Source organism: Sceloporus occidentalis, unplaced genomic scaffold, assembly GCF_023333645.1.
Source record: "Sceloporus occidentalis isolate IW3139 unplaced genomic scaffold, rSceOcc1.0.p SCAF_1, whole genome shotgun sequence".
In the NCBI taxonomy this organism is placed as follows: Eukaryota; Metazoa; Chordata; class Lepidosauria; order Squamata; family Phrynosomatidae; genus Sceloporus; species Sceloporus occidentalis.
Window position 1 is genome coordinate 282,165,124 of NW_028316981.1, and position 19,195 is coordinate 282,184,318.

At 39.8% G+C, this 19,195-nt stretch overlaps 1 protein-coding gene across 3 annotated transcripts in view; it reads right to left on the minus strand.

The window, feature by feature from the left end:
- Positions 1 to 483: 483 nt before the first annotated feature.
- NLN (neurolysin) overlaps positions 484 to 19,195 on the minus strand; it is a 46,998-nt gene continuing 28,286 nt past the window's right edge. The window contains exons 7-13 of one of the 3 annotated variants that reach the window (XM_089495046.1): positions 12,767 to 12,902; positions 10,562 to 10,928; positions 8,023 to 8,224; positions 6,821 to 7,007; positions 5,564 to 5,692; positions 4,058 to 4,194; positions 484 to 924 (exon numbers count right to left, since the gene is read on the minus strand). In XM_089495046.1, the coding sequence (XP_089351172.1) occupies positions 793 to 924; positions 4,058 to 4,194; positions 5,564 to 5,692; positions 6,821 to 7,007; positions 8,023 to 8,224; positions 10,562 to 10,928; positions 12,767 to 12,902 (1,290 nt within the window). In that variant the 3' untranslated portion in view covers positions 484 to 792. Of the gene's footprint in view, positions 925 to 4,057; positions 4,195 to 5,310; positions 5,390 to 5,563; positions 5,693 to 6,820; positions 7,008 to 8,022; positions 8,225 to 10,561; positions 10,929 to 12,766; positions 12,903 to 19,195 lie in introns of those variants that run through there. The other 2 variants (XR_016277755.1, XR_016277756.1) reach the window with 2 other exon arrangements.

Consider the following 19,195-nt stretch of genomic DNA (forward strand, 5'->3'; position numbering starts at 1 on the left):
AAAAGTATACCTAAAACTGTGGACAGCAACTACCAGTAAGAATTGACAATACATGGCTAGATGGACTAATAGTTTAACTCATTATAAGGCAACTTTCTATGTACCAGATTGGAACATACCATAGGTATGAGGAATTTATTTCAACTGTAACACCAATGGGAAAAGCGGTAGACATCCAATCTGAGCTTTGGAAAATGGAACTACTGGGAGTGTATTGGCTCCAAGAATGGAAAGAAGAGTCCCCTCTAAGATGTTTTTATTCACAAACTCTGTACTTATGAAGACCCAAGAACCGAAAATTGAATGTGTGTAGATTTTCTAACTGAATTTGGCTCTGTTGTTTATTGTTCTGTGAATGCTATGTTTCCATGCAAAGCAAATGTGTCAGGGATTGAAATATGCCTCAAGAGGATTTAGATGTGTTAGGTCCAAAGTATTCAATACATGGGATTATTCTGTCATTCAAGACTAAAAATCTACAAATTGTTCAATACCATGTTAAATTTATTCAATACATCTACTTAATTTTGAAAATTACAACTTTTTTTTATGACTTTACCACAATCCACAAATAACTACCAGTAAAATGTAAGGGCTTACAGTACAGTGATTTAGTGCGGATTTCAAGGTGACACTGACAATTATGAATTTTGAAAAACAGTAATAAAAAGATTTAAAAAGTAGATTTTTCCTGGTGAAAAATGTGTTTTACCTTTCAGGACATGGAATTCAACCGGCATTCCAAGACTAATTCCCCAGATGACATTTGATCACAAAGAACCCATAGTTTTATTAAGTATATAATCCTTTACTCAATAAAAAAGCTTTTTGGTTTGGCTTACGACCTAAAAAGTTTTGGAGCATATCCATTCCATCTAATGAGCCTCCAGGCTTCAGGATAAGATTTCTGTACTTCATTCCAGCCTAAAATAAAATAAAATTGTTAAGTTAATATTTCACGTTTATTTGAACTTTCTAAATCAACAATAAAACCAAAGGAAACCTGCCCAGTATGGAAACAGCATGTAGTCTTGGAATGGAGTTGACATGATTATATTTGTTTTACCAGCAGCTGTTCTCTTACCCCAGCTCCTCAATATAACTTCACAGTGCTGACAGACATGGACCTTCAAACTACATTAGCTATCACTGAACCAGCAAACCCAATTTAGAAGCCACCAAAAAATGCTTTCTGGACTCTCCGTAAGTGATACCATGTACGACTTTTCATTACAATTAAATTTTTTTTAAAAAAAAATCATGTTGTGATGAAGGCCTATGTTAATGTACCATTAGCAGAGCTGAAAGCATAAACAATACCTTCAAGCAGTTTATAAAGAAACCACATTGATAGTCAGTTAATGTTTCTCTGTATTTCTCCAGTTCAGCACATATAGAACTAAAACGTTAGGTACTATCAGATGTTTTCATCTGACTAAATGCCGCCATCCTTGTTCACAGACGTTTTTAAGAACTTCAGATGACACCACTTTCATTTTGTAGTTCTCTCATGTTTTCCAATTGTGTTTTCCTATGTTTTTAATCAACCTTCCCAACCTAGGTACTGTTAATTTTGTTCCTGTCATTGGGCATGCTGCTGGCTCATGTGTACAACAACATGCTCACATGCAGACTTCTACAGCTAACTGTAAACCATCACACTGACACATGGACATCCATGGCTAGGAGTAAACCATATCTCCTGCATGAACGGAACATTTGTTATTTTTCCATTTCCTAACCCCTATGGATTTATGCCTTCCTTTCCATAGGGATTAAGCCATTTCCATTGAAAGTTTTCTCTTCTGAATATCCTTGGAGACGTCAGTTGCTGACATGGATACATTCCCATGTAACTGGGAAGACTCCTACTGCAAACTCTATTAAGACAGTACATTTACAGTAAGTGTGCAGTAGGTAGTTAAATTATTATAATGCTCTTTTAAAATCTTATGTAAAAATAAAAGACAGTACATATTCTAGTCCAGTGTGCTGCAGTGATTTAAATGTTGGATGAGGACCAGGGTTCAAATTCCTCCCTTGGCCATGGTAACCTACTTAGTGATGTTGAACAAGTCACACACTCTCAGCTTCACAGGCTGCATCCACACTGCAGAAATAATTTGGTTTGACACCACTTTAACTGCCATGGCTCAGTACTGTGGAAATCTGGGAACTGTAGTTCCCACTCTGCTCTGGTGCCACAACAATCCGCAATTCCCAGAATTCTATAGCATTGAGCCATGGCAGTTAAAGTGGTGTCAAACCAGATTATTTCTGCAGTGCAGATGCAGCCACAGAAAGGCAATGAAAAATATCCTATAAACACATTTTGTAAAAAAACAAACAAACAAACAAACAAAATCATATGATAGGGGTGGCCATAATCTGGAGCCAACTTGAAGGCACCCAACAGCAATTATTCACTTCACAGTTCATTGTACATTTCTTTTTCATGCACATGGTAATGTTTTTCTTTCTCTTTTCCCCCATATTTTCACTTTTCATCCATTATATTAATTTTGAAAATATTATTTTTAAAATACTTGCAGTCTGTTACTCCTGTTTTATCTCTACATACTCCCTCAGCCCTGAGTTCCCCTGGTTCCAAACTTTTAGTTACACTAGAAATTACATCTGACATCTCGTGCTGCCATTCCTTTTCTTTGGCAGCATCTTATCTCTGGAATTCATTCATTGCCCCTAGATATTAGTAGGATCCAGTTGCTTCTGCTCTTCAAGAAGTGCCTTGAGTCTTATCTATTTTCACATGTCTTTTCCAATTAAATGAAGTATTTTAATTTGCCCCCTGCTCATTGTTTTCCTGTACCATTTCCTCTTCCTCAGAGGTCTGTTCATTTAAGATTGTAAGTCTCTTGCAAGCCAGGCCCTGCTGTATTTATTCTGTATTCCTTTTAATTATGTTCCTTTATATTGTACAGCACCTTCTAAAAAGGTACTAACAAACAATATTTATTGCTATTATTATAGTTTCCCAGGTGGATAGAGCAGATTAAAGTCCTTTAGTATACTTTTCACTTTAATTTTTGATTGACTACTTTTAAAGGCCAACCATGTCCTTGACCCACAATTGCCTCCTTTGCCATTCTTTGTGGCTCTTGTCTGCATACAAAAGTGCTCTTTAGTTACTAGCAATTTACTTGTTGTTTCACTAATTAATAAGGGAGAGAAAGAAGGTCACTCCTGCTCATGAGAAAAGGGATTAAACCTGGTTAAACGATATAAAGGCCAAATGCTTTTCAGTATGGTGTACTGCAAAGGTGAACTAGTATTCATTGCCATTTGTGTTTTATGTAAGTCTTTCTACCTTTTCCCTGCAGCATTGCCCAGAATGGTTATATTACAGATAGTTCCAAATGGATCTTTCTATAGCAATTTTTGTTGAATGTACAAATCTTTTTATGACAAAGCTGAAACATGCAGCAATACAGGGAAGATTTTGCTCCATCATCTAAAAACCTTTTGTAGATGAGATCCTAATGATTGTGTTAGGAATCTGATTGGTTTTAGAAGAGAAATCATACATTGTGCATAACTGTCAACCTATGCATAATATAACCAGTTTTGTATATTGTTTAGAGCAGTGGAATTGAATACAAAAACATAAATCATTGTACTTCAATCCTAATTTTTATGGTGAGGGAATCAGGAAGTATTTATGTATGTGTACACTAGTTCAAAACTCAACTAGTAACAGTTCTACAGATCAAATATTATATGAGTGTTCATCCAAGCAAAGACGTATCCTCTGAATTTTCAGAAAATTTTTTATATGTGCATTACATTTCCTGCTCAAAGGTTATGAAAGTGGCTCATAGTAATTAAAAGAAATATAACATATTAAAATATAAAAATGCCATTTTATCAAGTAAAATTACACCTGCCACTATTATTCAACTGTTTATGCTGGTTTAAATAATTAAACTTAATCTGACACAATAAAAAGCTTCTGAATTCAGTTCCTCTCTTTCTAGTAAATGATATCTCTGGAAAAAGATCTGAAAAAGAAGACTCCTGCAATAGCAAATTTACTTACTTTTGGATTCATTATTCCTTCTTGTTTAAAACAGTTGTAAAAAATATCCATCGAGAAAACTTCACTCCATAGGTACCCATAGTACTGGGCATCATATCCACTTGCCAAATGACCAAAGGAAGCAGGCATATTTGTACCTTAAAAAGCAGCAGAAAAACAAACATGGGTCTTACTGAAAATATAGTCTGTGTTAAGCAGAATATCCCAGAAAAGGATCTTAAAGCAACTCATACAGATCTACCTGAAGCCAAGCAGTTTTTGACATAAACAGAATTTGTATGGGTGAATCGTAAGGTTTTGAACTTCTTACAAAAAGGAAGAGAACCTGTGACACTCCAAATGTTGACAGACTAAAGTTTCCACAATCACTGGCTATGCTGGCTGGGGCTTATTTGGGGAGATGGAGTCCACCAACATTTGGAGGCAACAAGCTGTTTAAAAGAAACAACATATATAAAAAGAAAAAATCATGTCCCTAAAAGGTATAGAATCTTGAACAAATTAAACTTTGTTTAAAGCCTGTTGGATCGTGTGGGAACCAGCCCATTCTGCTGCCTACCTGTCTTGTGAGTAAAACGGAGTTGAACAGAACACACTGTGTAAATCATGAAGAAGATCAGATGCAGAAAGAGATTGACTCCCATTTGTTGCTAACAGGTATGGATCCAAGGTTGGGGGAGGGGGGCATGGGCAAACTGCTCTGATGGGTCCTTTGGCCAGTTGTGGCAGCTAGAAGCTGCCCTTTCAAATTCCTTCAGTGCCCAAGATTAGCTGATCTAGTGTCACTATAGAGAAAGAAATTAAAATGGCCACCTAACACACGGCAAATATTGGACCACATGTCATTGCTAGTAAGCTGGACGGGAGAACCCAGCCTCTATCAGCTGTTTTAGGATAGCAGATGCTGATGTCAGGCCTAGTGGCATCAATTCACACAATTGCTAGGGAATCAAGAGGGTACTGAGCTTGTTAGACTTGTGTAGAGCTGGCTAGCAGACAACCTCACTCCCTTTCCTCTCACTGTTTCTGCCAGAACACAGATAGACAGAATGTAAGATACAGTGGAGTATAATCCCTTTGGGGTTCTGGGGAGAATTATTTTAAGTTCAGTGAAGTTAGGCAAACCTTGGGAAGGGGCTAGTTTTGTCTACAGAACCCAGTCCCTGAAGCTCCATCTCATTCTAAAGACTTTCCAGACTTCCAGAGCAGGTTTTCAGGATTAAACAGTTCTCCATAGATCAAAGAACACTCACTCACTGAGCAAGACTCTGTTCATTCAGTATTGGATCCATATCAATATATCCAGACCTTCTGTCTAAGGGAGGGCGGGAACTATAAAAATAATGTTAACAGAAATAACACATCCATTTCAAAAGTTTCTCTGTGAAAAATAACCTTTTATTACAAACGCAATTCCTTACTTTATTTAGAGGGATCTTTTGACTTTTTAAAAAAGGTGTTTATAGTAAGTGACAAAAGAAAAACTGAAGCTTCACATTTCCATACCTGAGGTTGCAGGGATCCCCAAAATTTCATCACAGTACTTGGCATATTCCTCAGCAGGATCAGCTGAAGATTTAGTATGAACAGACTGGTCGACCTTGCTCAAAACAATTTGACGAAGTGTCAGAAGACCTAGTTAATGTATCAAAACACCACTTTCACAAACCAGCAATGAAAATTCAGTAAGATGTGATGAGTGCTAAAAAATCCTACCTTAGAAAGGAGCGCAGAAATGAATGAGATTATTAAAGGTTCACAGTGAAACAAAATTACAGGGGGAAATGGTATTACAACTGACCTATATTTAACTACTTGCCTAGTAGTCAGAGGTCAAGGTAGGAAATGTGTAGACCTTAGATGTTGCTAAACTGTAATGCCTATTTCCCTCAAAGATAGTCAGTGAGTGGGCTAGCAGAAAAAGGTCACTCATTCATAACTCCCCTCTCTTATACTGCTTAGTTTCTGTGGTAACTGTGGAGGAAGGAAGCCCATTCTTCCACAGCATCATAGAATTAGACTGGGAGGGGACAGTTCCATTTTGTCCCCTGTCAAATTGGTATATAACAACATTTGCTTGACTATCACTAGCTTGCAAAGAGGCTACCAACCTATGGATCATAAGATAGGAACATAAGAGGAAGTATGTTGGATCATACCAAAAGCCCGTGTAGTCCAACATTCTTTTCACACAGTATTCAGTTATTCATGTAAACCTCACCAGCACAATATGAGTACCACACCCTCCACACCCAGAGGTACACCAGATATATCATCATCACCACCATCATCATCATTCTGTTTATTTATATCCCACCTTCCTCCCAGTATAGAGACTCAAGGCGGCTTGAGTCCCTGCCATTCTGACTAGTACTGACTAATACTGTCATTCTGACTAGTAACCACTGATGGACCCATTCACCATGAATTTGTTCATTCCCTTGTTAAAGATGCCCAAATTGAGGAGAAGGTTTTCTCTCCTGTGTGGCCAATATAGAAATGTAAGCCATTAGCTTCTTCACAGGGTAATGGCTTTCACAGGGTAATTATACTCTATAATTCTGCATGCTACAATAACCGAAGGAACATTTATAAAAATAACAAGACAAAGAAAAACAAGACAAAGTTGTAAGTGGACGTTTTTAAATAATGCTAACATTCACTGCTACAGAGAAGACAGCTTTCTTGGAAGGCATAGATTCCCCTCACCTCCTTTCACCTTCATCTTCTACCATTGACAGATTTTGTAAGAATTTTTTTTACCTGTATTGGCTAGTCTAGAAGCAACCAGCTTTTCAAGGAGATCATCTGGGACATGGCTTCCATCTTCATAGTGTTTTGACATTTCTTGCAAAGGTTCCTTCTCCCATACCCAGTTCTCAAACATTTGCGAAGGTACCTCTACAAAATCTGTTTCCACATTAGTTCCACTAAACCTGGCAAAATCGGTCTATTGAAGATGAGAATAAATATAAACAAATGTATGAGGGGAATTTTTTATATATACAAAGGTTCATATCTGGGTCAGTCCCCAACATGGTGTCCCACTCTCACAACATCTTGGGTCAGTTTGGACAGTATCTGAAAAAGCTGCACATTCAAATTACATTCTTAGGCTACAATCCTATTGCCCAATGTAACTATACTAGTATAAGTGGCAGGGGAGGCATAGGTGGCAGGGGTAAAATGGCACAGTAACAAAATGGCAGGGGGAAAATGGCAGACAAACCCATTTTTGTTGCTAGAGTAAGCTGCTGTACCAGCTCCCAGACTACTGGGAAGCTAGCAAGGCATTTACCTCGGCTGACAAAAATGGCCTTTTCTGCTATTGTCCTCCTACTGCAACATACCACTCCAAAAACCATTGGTGTAATGGACAGTTACACCAGCAAATAGCACAAAAAGGATTCTAGCGTGTATGTGTAAAATCCTACATACATAATTATTCAGATAGTGGAAGGTGACCTTGGCTGAAGCCCATGGGCAATGATTTTGAATGTGTGGGCAAATGGAATTGAGAGTAGCATGCAAGCTTCACACAAAGAAACAAATCAGACTTTTTAGGCATCGTTCAAAACAAACCAACATCTATATATATATTGCCTCCAAAGGTTAATTAGCAAGTCTCTTTAAAAAAAATTTTTTTTAATTTTACATCAACAAAATTTATCATTCATTTATCATCAATTAATCTATTAATTCACAGTTCAAATAGTGATTTAGCAAGTCTATCACTAAATTCAATGGGAACAGATCTTATATGTGGTATTTCAAATCTTGTTCACAGTATATTTTTGAGCAAGCAAATATACAAAGAAGCTCTGCAAACTGAAAACATTTCCGAATATGATTAATTCAAATTTACTGTTATTTTGGAATTTTCCCTCAATGGGGAACATGGAAGTCACACTCACACAACCCAATGAGAAGACCACCTATTTATTTTTCAGGAAGAAGATGCTAACCTGTGCACATATCTGGTGCATCACATGCCCAAATTCATGGAAGTATGTTTTCACCTCACCATGTCGCAGTAATGATGGGCGATCCAGTGTTGGTTTTGTGAAGTTAGTTACCAGAGCTGCTACTGACATCATTCTGCTGCCATTAGAAAGAAGGCAACCAGGTTGGAGACCAAAGCATGCAGCATGGCCATACTTCCCTTCTCTAAATTAAAAAGATAGAAAGGGACAAAATCATCCTTTAGAGAAGAACCTCAGAGAAATAAGATCAATCATTTGGCATTGCTTATATATACGTTTAAGACTAGAAATTTTAGTCAAAAAGTTGACCCAAAAAACCTGGCTCGACTGAGCCATGCCTGAGTGGAAAAATGGTGGTAGTGGCAGCTCATGGGAACTTCCCCTTGAAGGAGCACCAAGAGGAATTGGGCTTTGATGAATGAGATATTTGTGCATGTTTTTCAGCTCTTGTGGGTTAAAATCAGGCAAAGTCATCACAATAAAAGGCTACAACCACTGCTACCACAGTTGCACATTTTCTTCTTCTTCTTTTTTTTTTTTTTGTCTTTACATCCTTTTTGGCAAATGTGTACTTTCTTAGCCCCACCTGTGCCTGGTTGCCTCCCCCACTCATCACACAGACACCATTTCCCATAGTTTCCTCCTCATCCATCCAGGCTTTAGGGTGATCACAAGCAGTTATGCCTGCTGGAATTTTGTAAGTTCTATGGCATTGTTTTCCTTTGTTTCATCCTTTACATCCTTTGTTACATACTCCTAAGTTTTACCCTTGATTTATCCATGAGTCCTATCAAAATCCATAATTTTGGCCCCCAAATGACCCCCAGCTTACACACGAGGCCAACTTATTCTAGTGGAGCATACACAATTTATTTTTTTAAAGGGCTTATTCTTTTTCTAGAACAGCAAAGAACAAGAACTCATTTCCCTATAATTTTATAACAGCAATTTACCCAAGATCCAAACAGATCCATAAAATGTCCTAATGCTAAAGTATTCTCTTTTAAAAATTTCAGCATGATACTGCTTAAGGGAAAAATCCTGGCTGCTTCTGTGTGTCATTTTACTGTAAGCTCTGCTTAGTCATAGCAATTATAGTTAAGGACATATCCTATCCCCTAAAGCATTTTCCATCTAACATTCAAAAAGATTTCAGGAATAAACAGTAATAGTGGCCTTTGGAAACTGAAGCAAGGTAGAGATCGTAATGGATAACACTCAATTTCACAGTATTTATTGACAATTACAGTTCCAATGAACAGAGTCCTTGGCTCAAAACCTAATGCAATTCATAGAAATTGATTGTATTATTTCACATTATACTTTGTGGAATGGGATTATAGAGTGGATAACTATCCAGCTTATCTGCCATCATGTTCCAGTCTCTCCATAAGCAAAACTTCTTTTACAAAATAGCTTTCAAAGGGATGTAACCGCATCCTAGTTGTACCCTGGTAGAACTTTTTGTTATTTAAAAAAAATTATAGGAAAGGAATAAACTCAGTGGACATGTGAAAGTGACCTGGCTACTAAACCACTATGCCAGTCACCTGCAGAATTTCAGAAAACAATGAAGTCTGGAAGAGCCTTTTAATTAATTGATTGTTATAGCCTTTAGAGGAACCAGGAGCACTCTCTAAAGGAATAAGACTATGGAGGGGAAACTATTTGCAAGGGCTACTAACAGTTAGAGATCCTGGAAATTCTAGGTTAAGAAGGCTTTAGTGATTACGGGTGAAGAATTACGATTAAAGGAACCACACCACATCAGAAAGGACTCTTGTTTAAAAGAGTTGTAAACAGTTTAGCTTATTGAGCAGGTTTAAAAATTAAAGAGACTTTTCTAAAACAACTGACTACATTTGGTCCTTCGTACAAACAAGCCATTGTTATGTTATGTCAAGCTGGTTTTGGCTTAAAGAAAGACCTCCAAAATACCTTATTATTAACAGCTCTGTTCCAAACTCAGGGTCAGGGCTTCCTTTATTTCTTTTCTCCTGTTGCCTTCAACTTTACTTATCACTATCATCTGTTCCAATGAGTCATTTTGTCTCATGATATGACCAAAGTGTGACAGCCTCATGTTTAATCATTTTGGGTTCTAGTGATAGTCCTACATTCTACAAACAAAGCCTAAATCCCATAATTTTTTTAAAAAAGCTAATTACCTGGAGCTCAAGAGGAAGCAAAACCCACAAAATCTTACCAACTCCTTGATCACAAAGAAAATCACAAGACCCAATGAATGTAAACGTTAGCCAAACATCAAGATGAAAAACTCACAATCGGAGTTATCAGCCCTCAAAGTGGAAAGCACCTTTTTGCCTGTAGGTTTATTCTTTTATTTTCTAGGTTTTATTAATCAATTTGCTATAATGTCCAGACTGGCAAATTCTGATTAATTCCTTGTCTCCACGCCAAAATTTGAAATGGATCTGTGGTTTGGAGGTTAACACTAACCTGTTTTCCAACTGGGTACTTTTAATTAGAAAGAGTAGTTTTAATTAGAAACTATTGTTACCTTGGGTATAGGTCCAAGTAGAACTGCCCTAAAACTTCTCCTGTTGAACTGTCTCTTACTGTGTAGAGAGTAACACTCTCATGCCAAACATGAGCATTATCCACTTGTTCAAATACAAGTCCTAACAGCTGCTGGTAAATATTCAGTAATCCTTCTGTGACAGCTTCAATAGGAAAGTACTCCTTTAGCTTTTCTTGATCTACAGAATACTTGAGTTCCTCTGTCTGATTCATGTAATAATGGAGATCCCAAGCATTAATCTTTTCATCATATTCAAACCCTCTTTCTTCACACTCCTTTTTCTTCAGACTTAGAATAAATACTCTCTCTTCTTCACCCAAGAGCTTGAGCTTATTACCTAGATCATCTGCAAAAAAAGGAAGAACAGTACATATGTATATATATATACACATATATAAGAGCTTGGTTACTTTTGTATCACAAAACATACAACACTGGTGGAAGTGGGTGGCTATTACCTTCATGTTAAATTTGACAGGTCAGAACTGTCCCAGGCCTGAGATTTGAGGGCCCAAACCTCATACCTAGGGATGACACCTTGTGATTTCATGGTGGAAGGCCCTTTTGATTTATTAAGCAGGATAACAGCTGTATAGAGTGTTAAATTCAAATTTAAAAAATGAGACTAACAAATAAGAATACACACACACACACACACTTTCAATGCAGCATTCTTGCCCTGAGATGAGGTGCCAGGATCTGAGATCTGGGAAGCCCACCTCATGTCAGTGGGTTCACAGAGCCACCTAGCTCTCCAGCCACAAATATACTAGGGATTTGGGAAACCCTCTAGAACACCATAGACCTAAAATGGACTTTTTGCCATGCTAGTCCTTCAAAATTTGTAGTTTCACTTTCAAGTATGACACGTGTTTAGAAAAAAACATAGCTTTATGGAAAACTTGAATGCATTTTTCCACTCTAGCCTGCTACTCTCAGTGGTTTCACTCTTGAGAGATGGTGGAGCCTTGGCCAGATTTTATTGCCTTTGAATTCCCAATTTAAGACAATATCATTGAATTCTACATCCAATAAAACACCTACCCATTTTCAACTGAATTACAGGAAATAAACTTTTTTTCCACATTAAATTAACTCATGTTTTAGATTTAGGAATATAACAAGGTGCTCTCTAAAGTACAATAAAGGCATACCTCAGTTAAGAAAGCCTCTGACAAAGACGCTCCTTTTTACAAAGTCTTTTTATGCTTACCCAGTGGGATCATTTTCTTCTGGTCCTCTGCCTAGCTGGAAGGTTTTGAACAGTATGGGCATTAGAAGAATGGTGAAGGAGGGCTGGAGAAACAAAGACTTTTGGTGTCAAATTCCAGCAGGACATCTGCAGTAAATAGTGCAATAAAAGCTCATACTGGGAAAGAATAGGATTCTATTACAGATGATCCTACTGTAGCTGTGTGCACCTGCCTACATTAGGAAAGATAAACAGCAGCATCCCTTGTGGAGGATGCATAAACAGCAAACCAGACAGAAAAGAGGACAGCAGATAAGCCTGCCTCACCAGCTTAACCTGCAGCATGTTAAAATGCAAAGATTTATAAATCTGGCCAAGAAACTGGGAAGCATAAGAAAAGTGGAGGCTGGTTAAATAAGGGAAAGTCATTGCTGGATGTATATTAGATACTGGATGTACATTAGAAGTGATATTTTGAGTATTAAGAGTGTTTGTCTTTTTTTTATGCAAGGCTTAGATGACCTGGTTGTTTCACTTCACATGAGCATATTGTTAGCTTTGGATAAAAAATTTGCCGAAACATACTAAATAGCTCTTCTTTTTTCATGTTATTTTTTGTCTCTGGTACCAAATTTTCTGCTAAAGAAGTAATGCCAAAAAGCACATCAACTTCGTTAACTGAGGTATCCCTATATAGATTTTAAATGTCTCCTTAAATCTCATATACCACAATATACTTTCTGACCTATATCCATTATAGCTGGGCATGCATACATCCATTTCAATTCAGGGACTCAAGCAAGCCTAAATCTGTACTGGATTTAGGCCTCTACTTTTATCTTTATACATACAACAACTATATTTAATAATTCTATTTAAAACAATTTAGCAATTTTATTTCTAAACACTCTAGCTGATTTTTATAACACATGTTTTGTCATGACTTAGGCTACTGTGCCTCATATTTTTTATGTATATAGATAAAAACAGACCTAAAAATGCTGTAACATTATCTGTGATCTTTGCTGTGTTCAGCTCAAGAACAAAGTTGGCATGTGTGTTGTATCCCAGAAGCTCTGCTAGTTTTGCCCTCAAAGGAAGCAGCTGCTGAAGAATTTTAGCATTTTCCTAGAGTAATAAAAGTCAAAATTTTCAGCCATTTCATACAATGGAAAGAATAAACTAAAATACACTGTCAACAGTCACAACAACTACAAACACTTTGAACAAAATATGATTTATGCTTAAGAGAGCTAGTGTGGTGTAGCACTGGAAGGGATTTGAGAAATTCAGGTTCATGGGCCACACAACTGACTAAGGCTCGAAACGCACGGGCCAAAAGAAGTGGCCGCCAGCCACTTTGGGGATGTCGTGTTCAGATGATGCACACCCTCAAAGCAGCCAGAAGATGCTCCAATGCATGATCCAGTCCCTTGGACCAGATCAAAAAGAAGCCAGTGCCCTGCTTCAGACAGCAGCAGTGGCCTACTTTGGAAGTGGGCTGTGCAGCTGTGACGGTCCCAGTGCGACTGCAGCCAGAGCAGCCTCCAGCCACTCCTGGTGGGCCACCTGCTTCACCCCTAAGAGGCCTTTGACCACTAACTTTCTTACACCCTAACCTTCTTCACAAGGTTGTTATGAGGATAAAGCAGAGAGAGGAGTCAAGATAAAGCAATTTGAGCTCCTGGAAGAAACACAGGATACAAATGTAAGCAATACCTTAATACATGCTCTTGATAACTATAAATTATCTTTAAATGGTTGAAGGTTTGTCTGTATTTTATAGTAAAATATGCATTTTATATCTCTCCATGGCCATGGTCCATGGCGAGGCACATGTTTTTCAAGCTAACAGATATAAAATTACTCCCTGTCTTCCTTTAAAACTCAAAGGCTCTTAGGTAGAAGGTGGCTGGGGGAGTTTGCTTGTTCGATAATTGAGCCTAATCAGAGCAGAACTGGATAGACCAATGGTCTCGCTCAACATAAAGCAGATTTACAGGTTTACATGTATCATTATTGTGAATCTGACATAAAGTTGCTTGCTAATCCAAAGGATTCACCAACAAAAAGAACACAGAGGCTGTTGTTGTATTTGTTCTTAAGAATGGATTGCTTGATTAAATAGTTTTCAGAAGAGAGAAATCTAGCAGGCTCAAGTCAAATCATATTATTGTTAGACACGCCAACCTTCATCATCTTACAAATGCAACCTGACAAATCATGGCCTAATTATCTCATGACATCATTTGTTCAATAGCAGCTCATTAAATAAACAACTTCATAACAATTTATTGTTAACTTATTCCTCACCCATGAATAATTAATCCAATGAATTTATGTTGTTCATTTCATCACAAAGATCACCAAGGCATTATAGGAGTTCTGTTTATCTGTAAGTACTTTTACAAGCCCTTACACTCATTAACTTATACTATGGGAATCAGTTTCATAGAATCATAGAGTTGGAAGAGACCACAAGGGCCATCCAGTTGAACCCCCTGCCATGCAAAAAGACACAATCAAAGCACTCCCAACAGATGGCCATCCAGCCTATATTTAAAAACCTCCAAAGAAGGAGAATTCACCATACTCTGAGCCAGAATATTCCACTGTTAAACAGCTTTTACCATCAAGAAGTTCTAGAATCATAGAGTTGGAAGAGACCGGAAGAGCCATCCAGTCCAACCCCCCTGCTATGCAGGAAATCTCAATCAAATCAGCCCCGACAGATGGCCATCCAGCCTCTGTTTAAAAACCTTCAAGGAAGGAGACTCCACTACACTCCGAGGGAGTTTGTTCCACTGTCGAACAGCCCTTACTGTCAGGAAGTTCCTCCTAATGTTGAGGTGGAATCTCTTTTCCTGGAGCTTACATCCATTGCTCCGTGTCCTAGTCTTTGGAGCAGCAGAAAACAAGCTAGTTCCCTCCTCAATATGACATCCCTTCAAGTATTTAAACAGGGCTATTGTATCACCCCTTAACCTTCTCTTCTCCAGGCTAAACATCCCCAGTTCCCTAAGTCTTTCCTCATACGGCATGGTTTCCAGATCCTTCACCATTTTGGTCACCCTCCTTTGGACACACTCCAGTTTCTCAATGTCCTTTTTGAATTGTGGTGCCCAGAACTGGACACAGTATTCCAAGTGGCCAGAGCAGAATAGAGTGGCACTATTACTTCCCTTGATCTAGACACTATGGCCCATTACAGACCGCCCAAAAGGGGAGGTCTTGGGCCGCTGCCGGTTGCAGTGCGGAGGAGCCGCAGCAGCCAAACCGCGTGACTCCTCCGCGCTGCAAAAAAGGAGCGCGGAAATCGCGCTCCTTCCAGCAACCCGGAAGAGACATCGCAAGTGCCAAAGCACGCACTCGCAACGTTTCTTCTGGGTTGGGACATGCGGACGGACGCAGAGCGTCCACTACGTCAAGATGGCGGTGCCCATCTGTATAGGGCACCGCCATTTTGACGTATTGATTACGTGCGAGGGGCCAGGGGCGTCCAGAAGCGCCGCCCCTCGCGCATAATCACGGCGCGATGACGGCGCCTCTTGCGCCCGTCTGTAACGCGCCTATACTCCTCCCTCTTTCAACTGTCATCTTGGCCTCAGAGGGAGCGATCAGGCAGACCCAGCTCCATCAGGGACAGCCTGAAGGAAGAGGCTCCTCCCTCTTTCAACTGTCATCTTGGCCTCAGAGGGAGCGATCAGGCAGACCCAGCTCCATCAGGGACAGCCTGAAGGAAGAGGCTCCTCCCTCTTTCAACTGTCATCTTGGCCTCAGAGGGAGCGATCAGGCAGACCCAGCAACATCAGGGGCTGCCTGAAGGACGAGACTTCTCCCTCCTTTAACTGTCACCTTGTATTGTATTGCAATTTTTACTGTACACCGCTATGATCATTGCGGAATAGCGGTATATAAATAAAACATATTATTATTATTATTATTATTAAAATCGCATTGGCCTTGTTAGCTGCCACATCGCACTGTTGACTCATGTTCAATTTGTAGTTTACTTGGACTCCCAGATCCCTTTCACACATAGTCTCATTCAGCCAGGTGTCACCCATCCTATATCTGTTCATTTCATTTTTCCACCCTAAGTGTAGTACCTTACATTTCTCTGTGTTGAAATTCATTTTGCTAGCTTTGGCCCAGCTTTCTAATCTATTAAGGTCATTCTGAAGTTTGATCCTGTCCTCGGGGGTATTACCTACTTACTCCTCCTAACTTGGTGTCATCTGCAAATTCTAATATTTAGGTGGAATCTCTTTTCTTGTAGTTTGAATCCACTGCTTTGTGTCCTAGTATCTGCAGCAGCACAAAACAAGCCTGCTCCATCTTCAATATGACATCCTTTCAAATATTTAATCATGGCTGTCATGTCACCCCTTAATGTTCTCTTTCCCAGGCTAAACATAGACAGCTCCTTAAGCCATTCCATAGGGCATGGTTTCACCATACTGGTCATCCTCCTCTGGACACGCTACAGCTTGTCAATATTGCTCTTGAATCAAGGGCGGGATACAGACCACCCCTTTGAGGCGGCCTGCACCCACCTCTTTCCCCTCTGGATTGGGGCCTGGGCATCCACAGCGGCAGCCCCAGAGGCCCCAATCTGCCACTTCTCCAGGCCTTGGGGAAGCGGCAAAACACCGCTTCCCTGCAGCCTGGAAAGGGATGTCCTTGGGGCTTCATGCCCCAAGGACACCCCGACAGCTACGGGGAAGGGGAGAAAGGGGCCGCTTGGCCCCTTTCTCTTCCGCATCGCTGGTGCGGCTGTGTAAAGGCCGCACCAGCGATGTGTGCAGCAAAAAGGAGCTCGGTTACGGAGCTCCTTCCCGTGATGCTGAAATGGCGCCCCAAGCGTCCTGAAGTGTCGTGGGGATGTCACGCCTGCGCTGTTTGGCTGCGGCATGGCCATCACGTCATAATGATGGTGCCCGTGTATACAGGGCGCCATCATTATCACACTGCCGCGACGTGCTAGGGTTGTGGGGTGTGCGGTGGCGCCGCCCTCGGGCAACCCTAGCACGTATCCAGGCCAGCGCAAAGCGCCCCTCTGGAAAGCCCCAAGATGACCAGAACTGGAAAACAGTATTCCAGGTGAGGCCTGACCAAGGCAGAATAGAGTGGCACTATTACTTCCCTTAATCTAGACACTACACTCTTATTGATGCAGCCTAGGATCATATTGGTTTTTTAGGTACTGCATTACACAACTAAGGTGGGATACAGACCGCCCAAAAAGGGCGGTCTGCCCACACTTTGTTTTGCTGCGTGAGGGCGCACTCGTGACGACCTTATGACACTGGCATGTGCGGACGCTAAGCATCCGTCGTGTCAAAATGGCGGCGCCCATGTGTACAGGGTGCCACCATTTTGATGTCCCCGTCATGTGCTGGGGTGAATGCAATATGGGCGGTGCACCCTTGGCCAACCCCTAGCATGTGATGGTGGCACCGCAAAGGCCCATCTGAAGAGGGCCTAAGTTGGGTTTAGCTTGTGGTCGACTAAGACTCCTAGATCCCTTTCATATATACTGTTTTCAAGCCATTTTGCCCTGTTCTCACTTTTAGAGAGCACTGTTCTCACTTTTAGAGAGGAGTGAGGAAAGGAAGATGTTGACTAGTTCTGCCTTTTCTACGTCCCCTGTGAGCATTTCACCATTTTCTCCACACATTGCCTCTACTATTCCTTGTTCTTCCTTTTGCTATGGGCGCACACACACACAAAAAGCTCTTTTTATTGCTTTTAACCCGAGCTGCCTTTTATCTTTTCTTTTTCCCTATATATGGTGGCTGCTCATAATTCGTTATGATGATTTCCTCTTTTTTTCCATTTCATCTGCATGTCATTTTAAATCCTAACTAAAATGAAATTTCTTTATACATCCATCCTGCTTTCTTTACATATTTCTCATTTTTTCTTCTCACTGAAACTTTTTGACATTGTGCCTCCAATATTTCATTTTTAAGAAACTCTCATCCATCATGAACTACCTTCACTTTTTGTATTCCTGACCATGAGATTGCCTCCAGTATTTCCCTAAGTTTGATGAAACCAGCTTTCTTATTCCAGAATGCATGTCTGACTATGCTTAGCTTTCCTTTTCTATAATATAACAAACTCCAGGAGAACATGCTCACTCTCAGCTAAGGATCCTGCCATTTGTAATATGTGAAATGGTATTATAACCAGTCTTAACAGGGTAGCAATATGCTTATTTTGTTGTGGCTCATGTGCTGCTCCCATAACCCTTGTTGGGACCTATGGAAATGATGCGCAGTGTCCACCACGACCACCTGCAGAGTTCAACCACGACAGGACGCCAAGAAGAAGGAATCTGTGAAGATGTCTTCAACTAATAATGACTCTTACAAGTCTTCACTCTAAACGAGGGCTTTAATCTTCCTTTGCAGTATTTACATATCTGGATATACACAGTGTATTGGACATCCGTCTCTAATACACACTATTTACACCAACCAACAATAACACAACCTCTGAGGCAGCCACATTAACACACAACCATCTCACTGCCTCTCAGTAACAGACACAGCACACTCTCATGAGGCACCAACTGTCTCTCACTCCCTCAGTGACAGTTGAGAACTGACAGTTGACTGTTGCATCAACATTCCGATGATGCCCTGTTTGAATGCTGACACATTAGCTGCCACTGGAACTGTAAATTATCTGCACAACAGCTCCCCCTAGTGGCCACACCAATGTCATTTCCTGACATATTTCACATATCGTAAACAATTTTTTGCAAGGATCTTTACTGTATTCAGCGGAAAACATGATCACATTCCGAAAGCAGTGATACTTATGAAATTTTACTTTTGAAAATATAATTGGATTGGGTAGAGACAATTCATTAAAATATTTTGTATGGAGCACAAACACTATACATAAGATATAAGAATTCATAAGACTTCAGGACGTGCCCTTTGTGAAAACTATTTTCTCTATTAGATGTTGTAACTCACCCTGTCCACAAACCATCAGTCTACAATATACTATCAATTTAGGATCAGTGATTCTCATCTTCTGGTCTCTAAAATATTTTGGACTTCCAGAATTCCCACTACTGGCAATGCTTGCAGGGGCTTCTGGGAGTAGAAAGACCAAATGTGAACCTCTGATAAGAAAACCATTTTGTCTCTATGATTAAATTAATAAAGAAAGTGGCAACCATACATGCACAAAGCCCAAATTCCCAAGGGCCAAACTATTTTTATTGTAGTAATTCTATTTATTATTTTATTTGAACATTCTTTTCTGGACTTCCTATCTCTGAATGACCATTTGTGATTTATATAGTTGATTGTCAGCTGCTCCACTTTGAAATGGAAGTGCAAGGAACTGAACCTGTGACACTCTACCTGCAAACATTTACAACCGAGCCATGGCTTTTC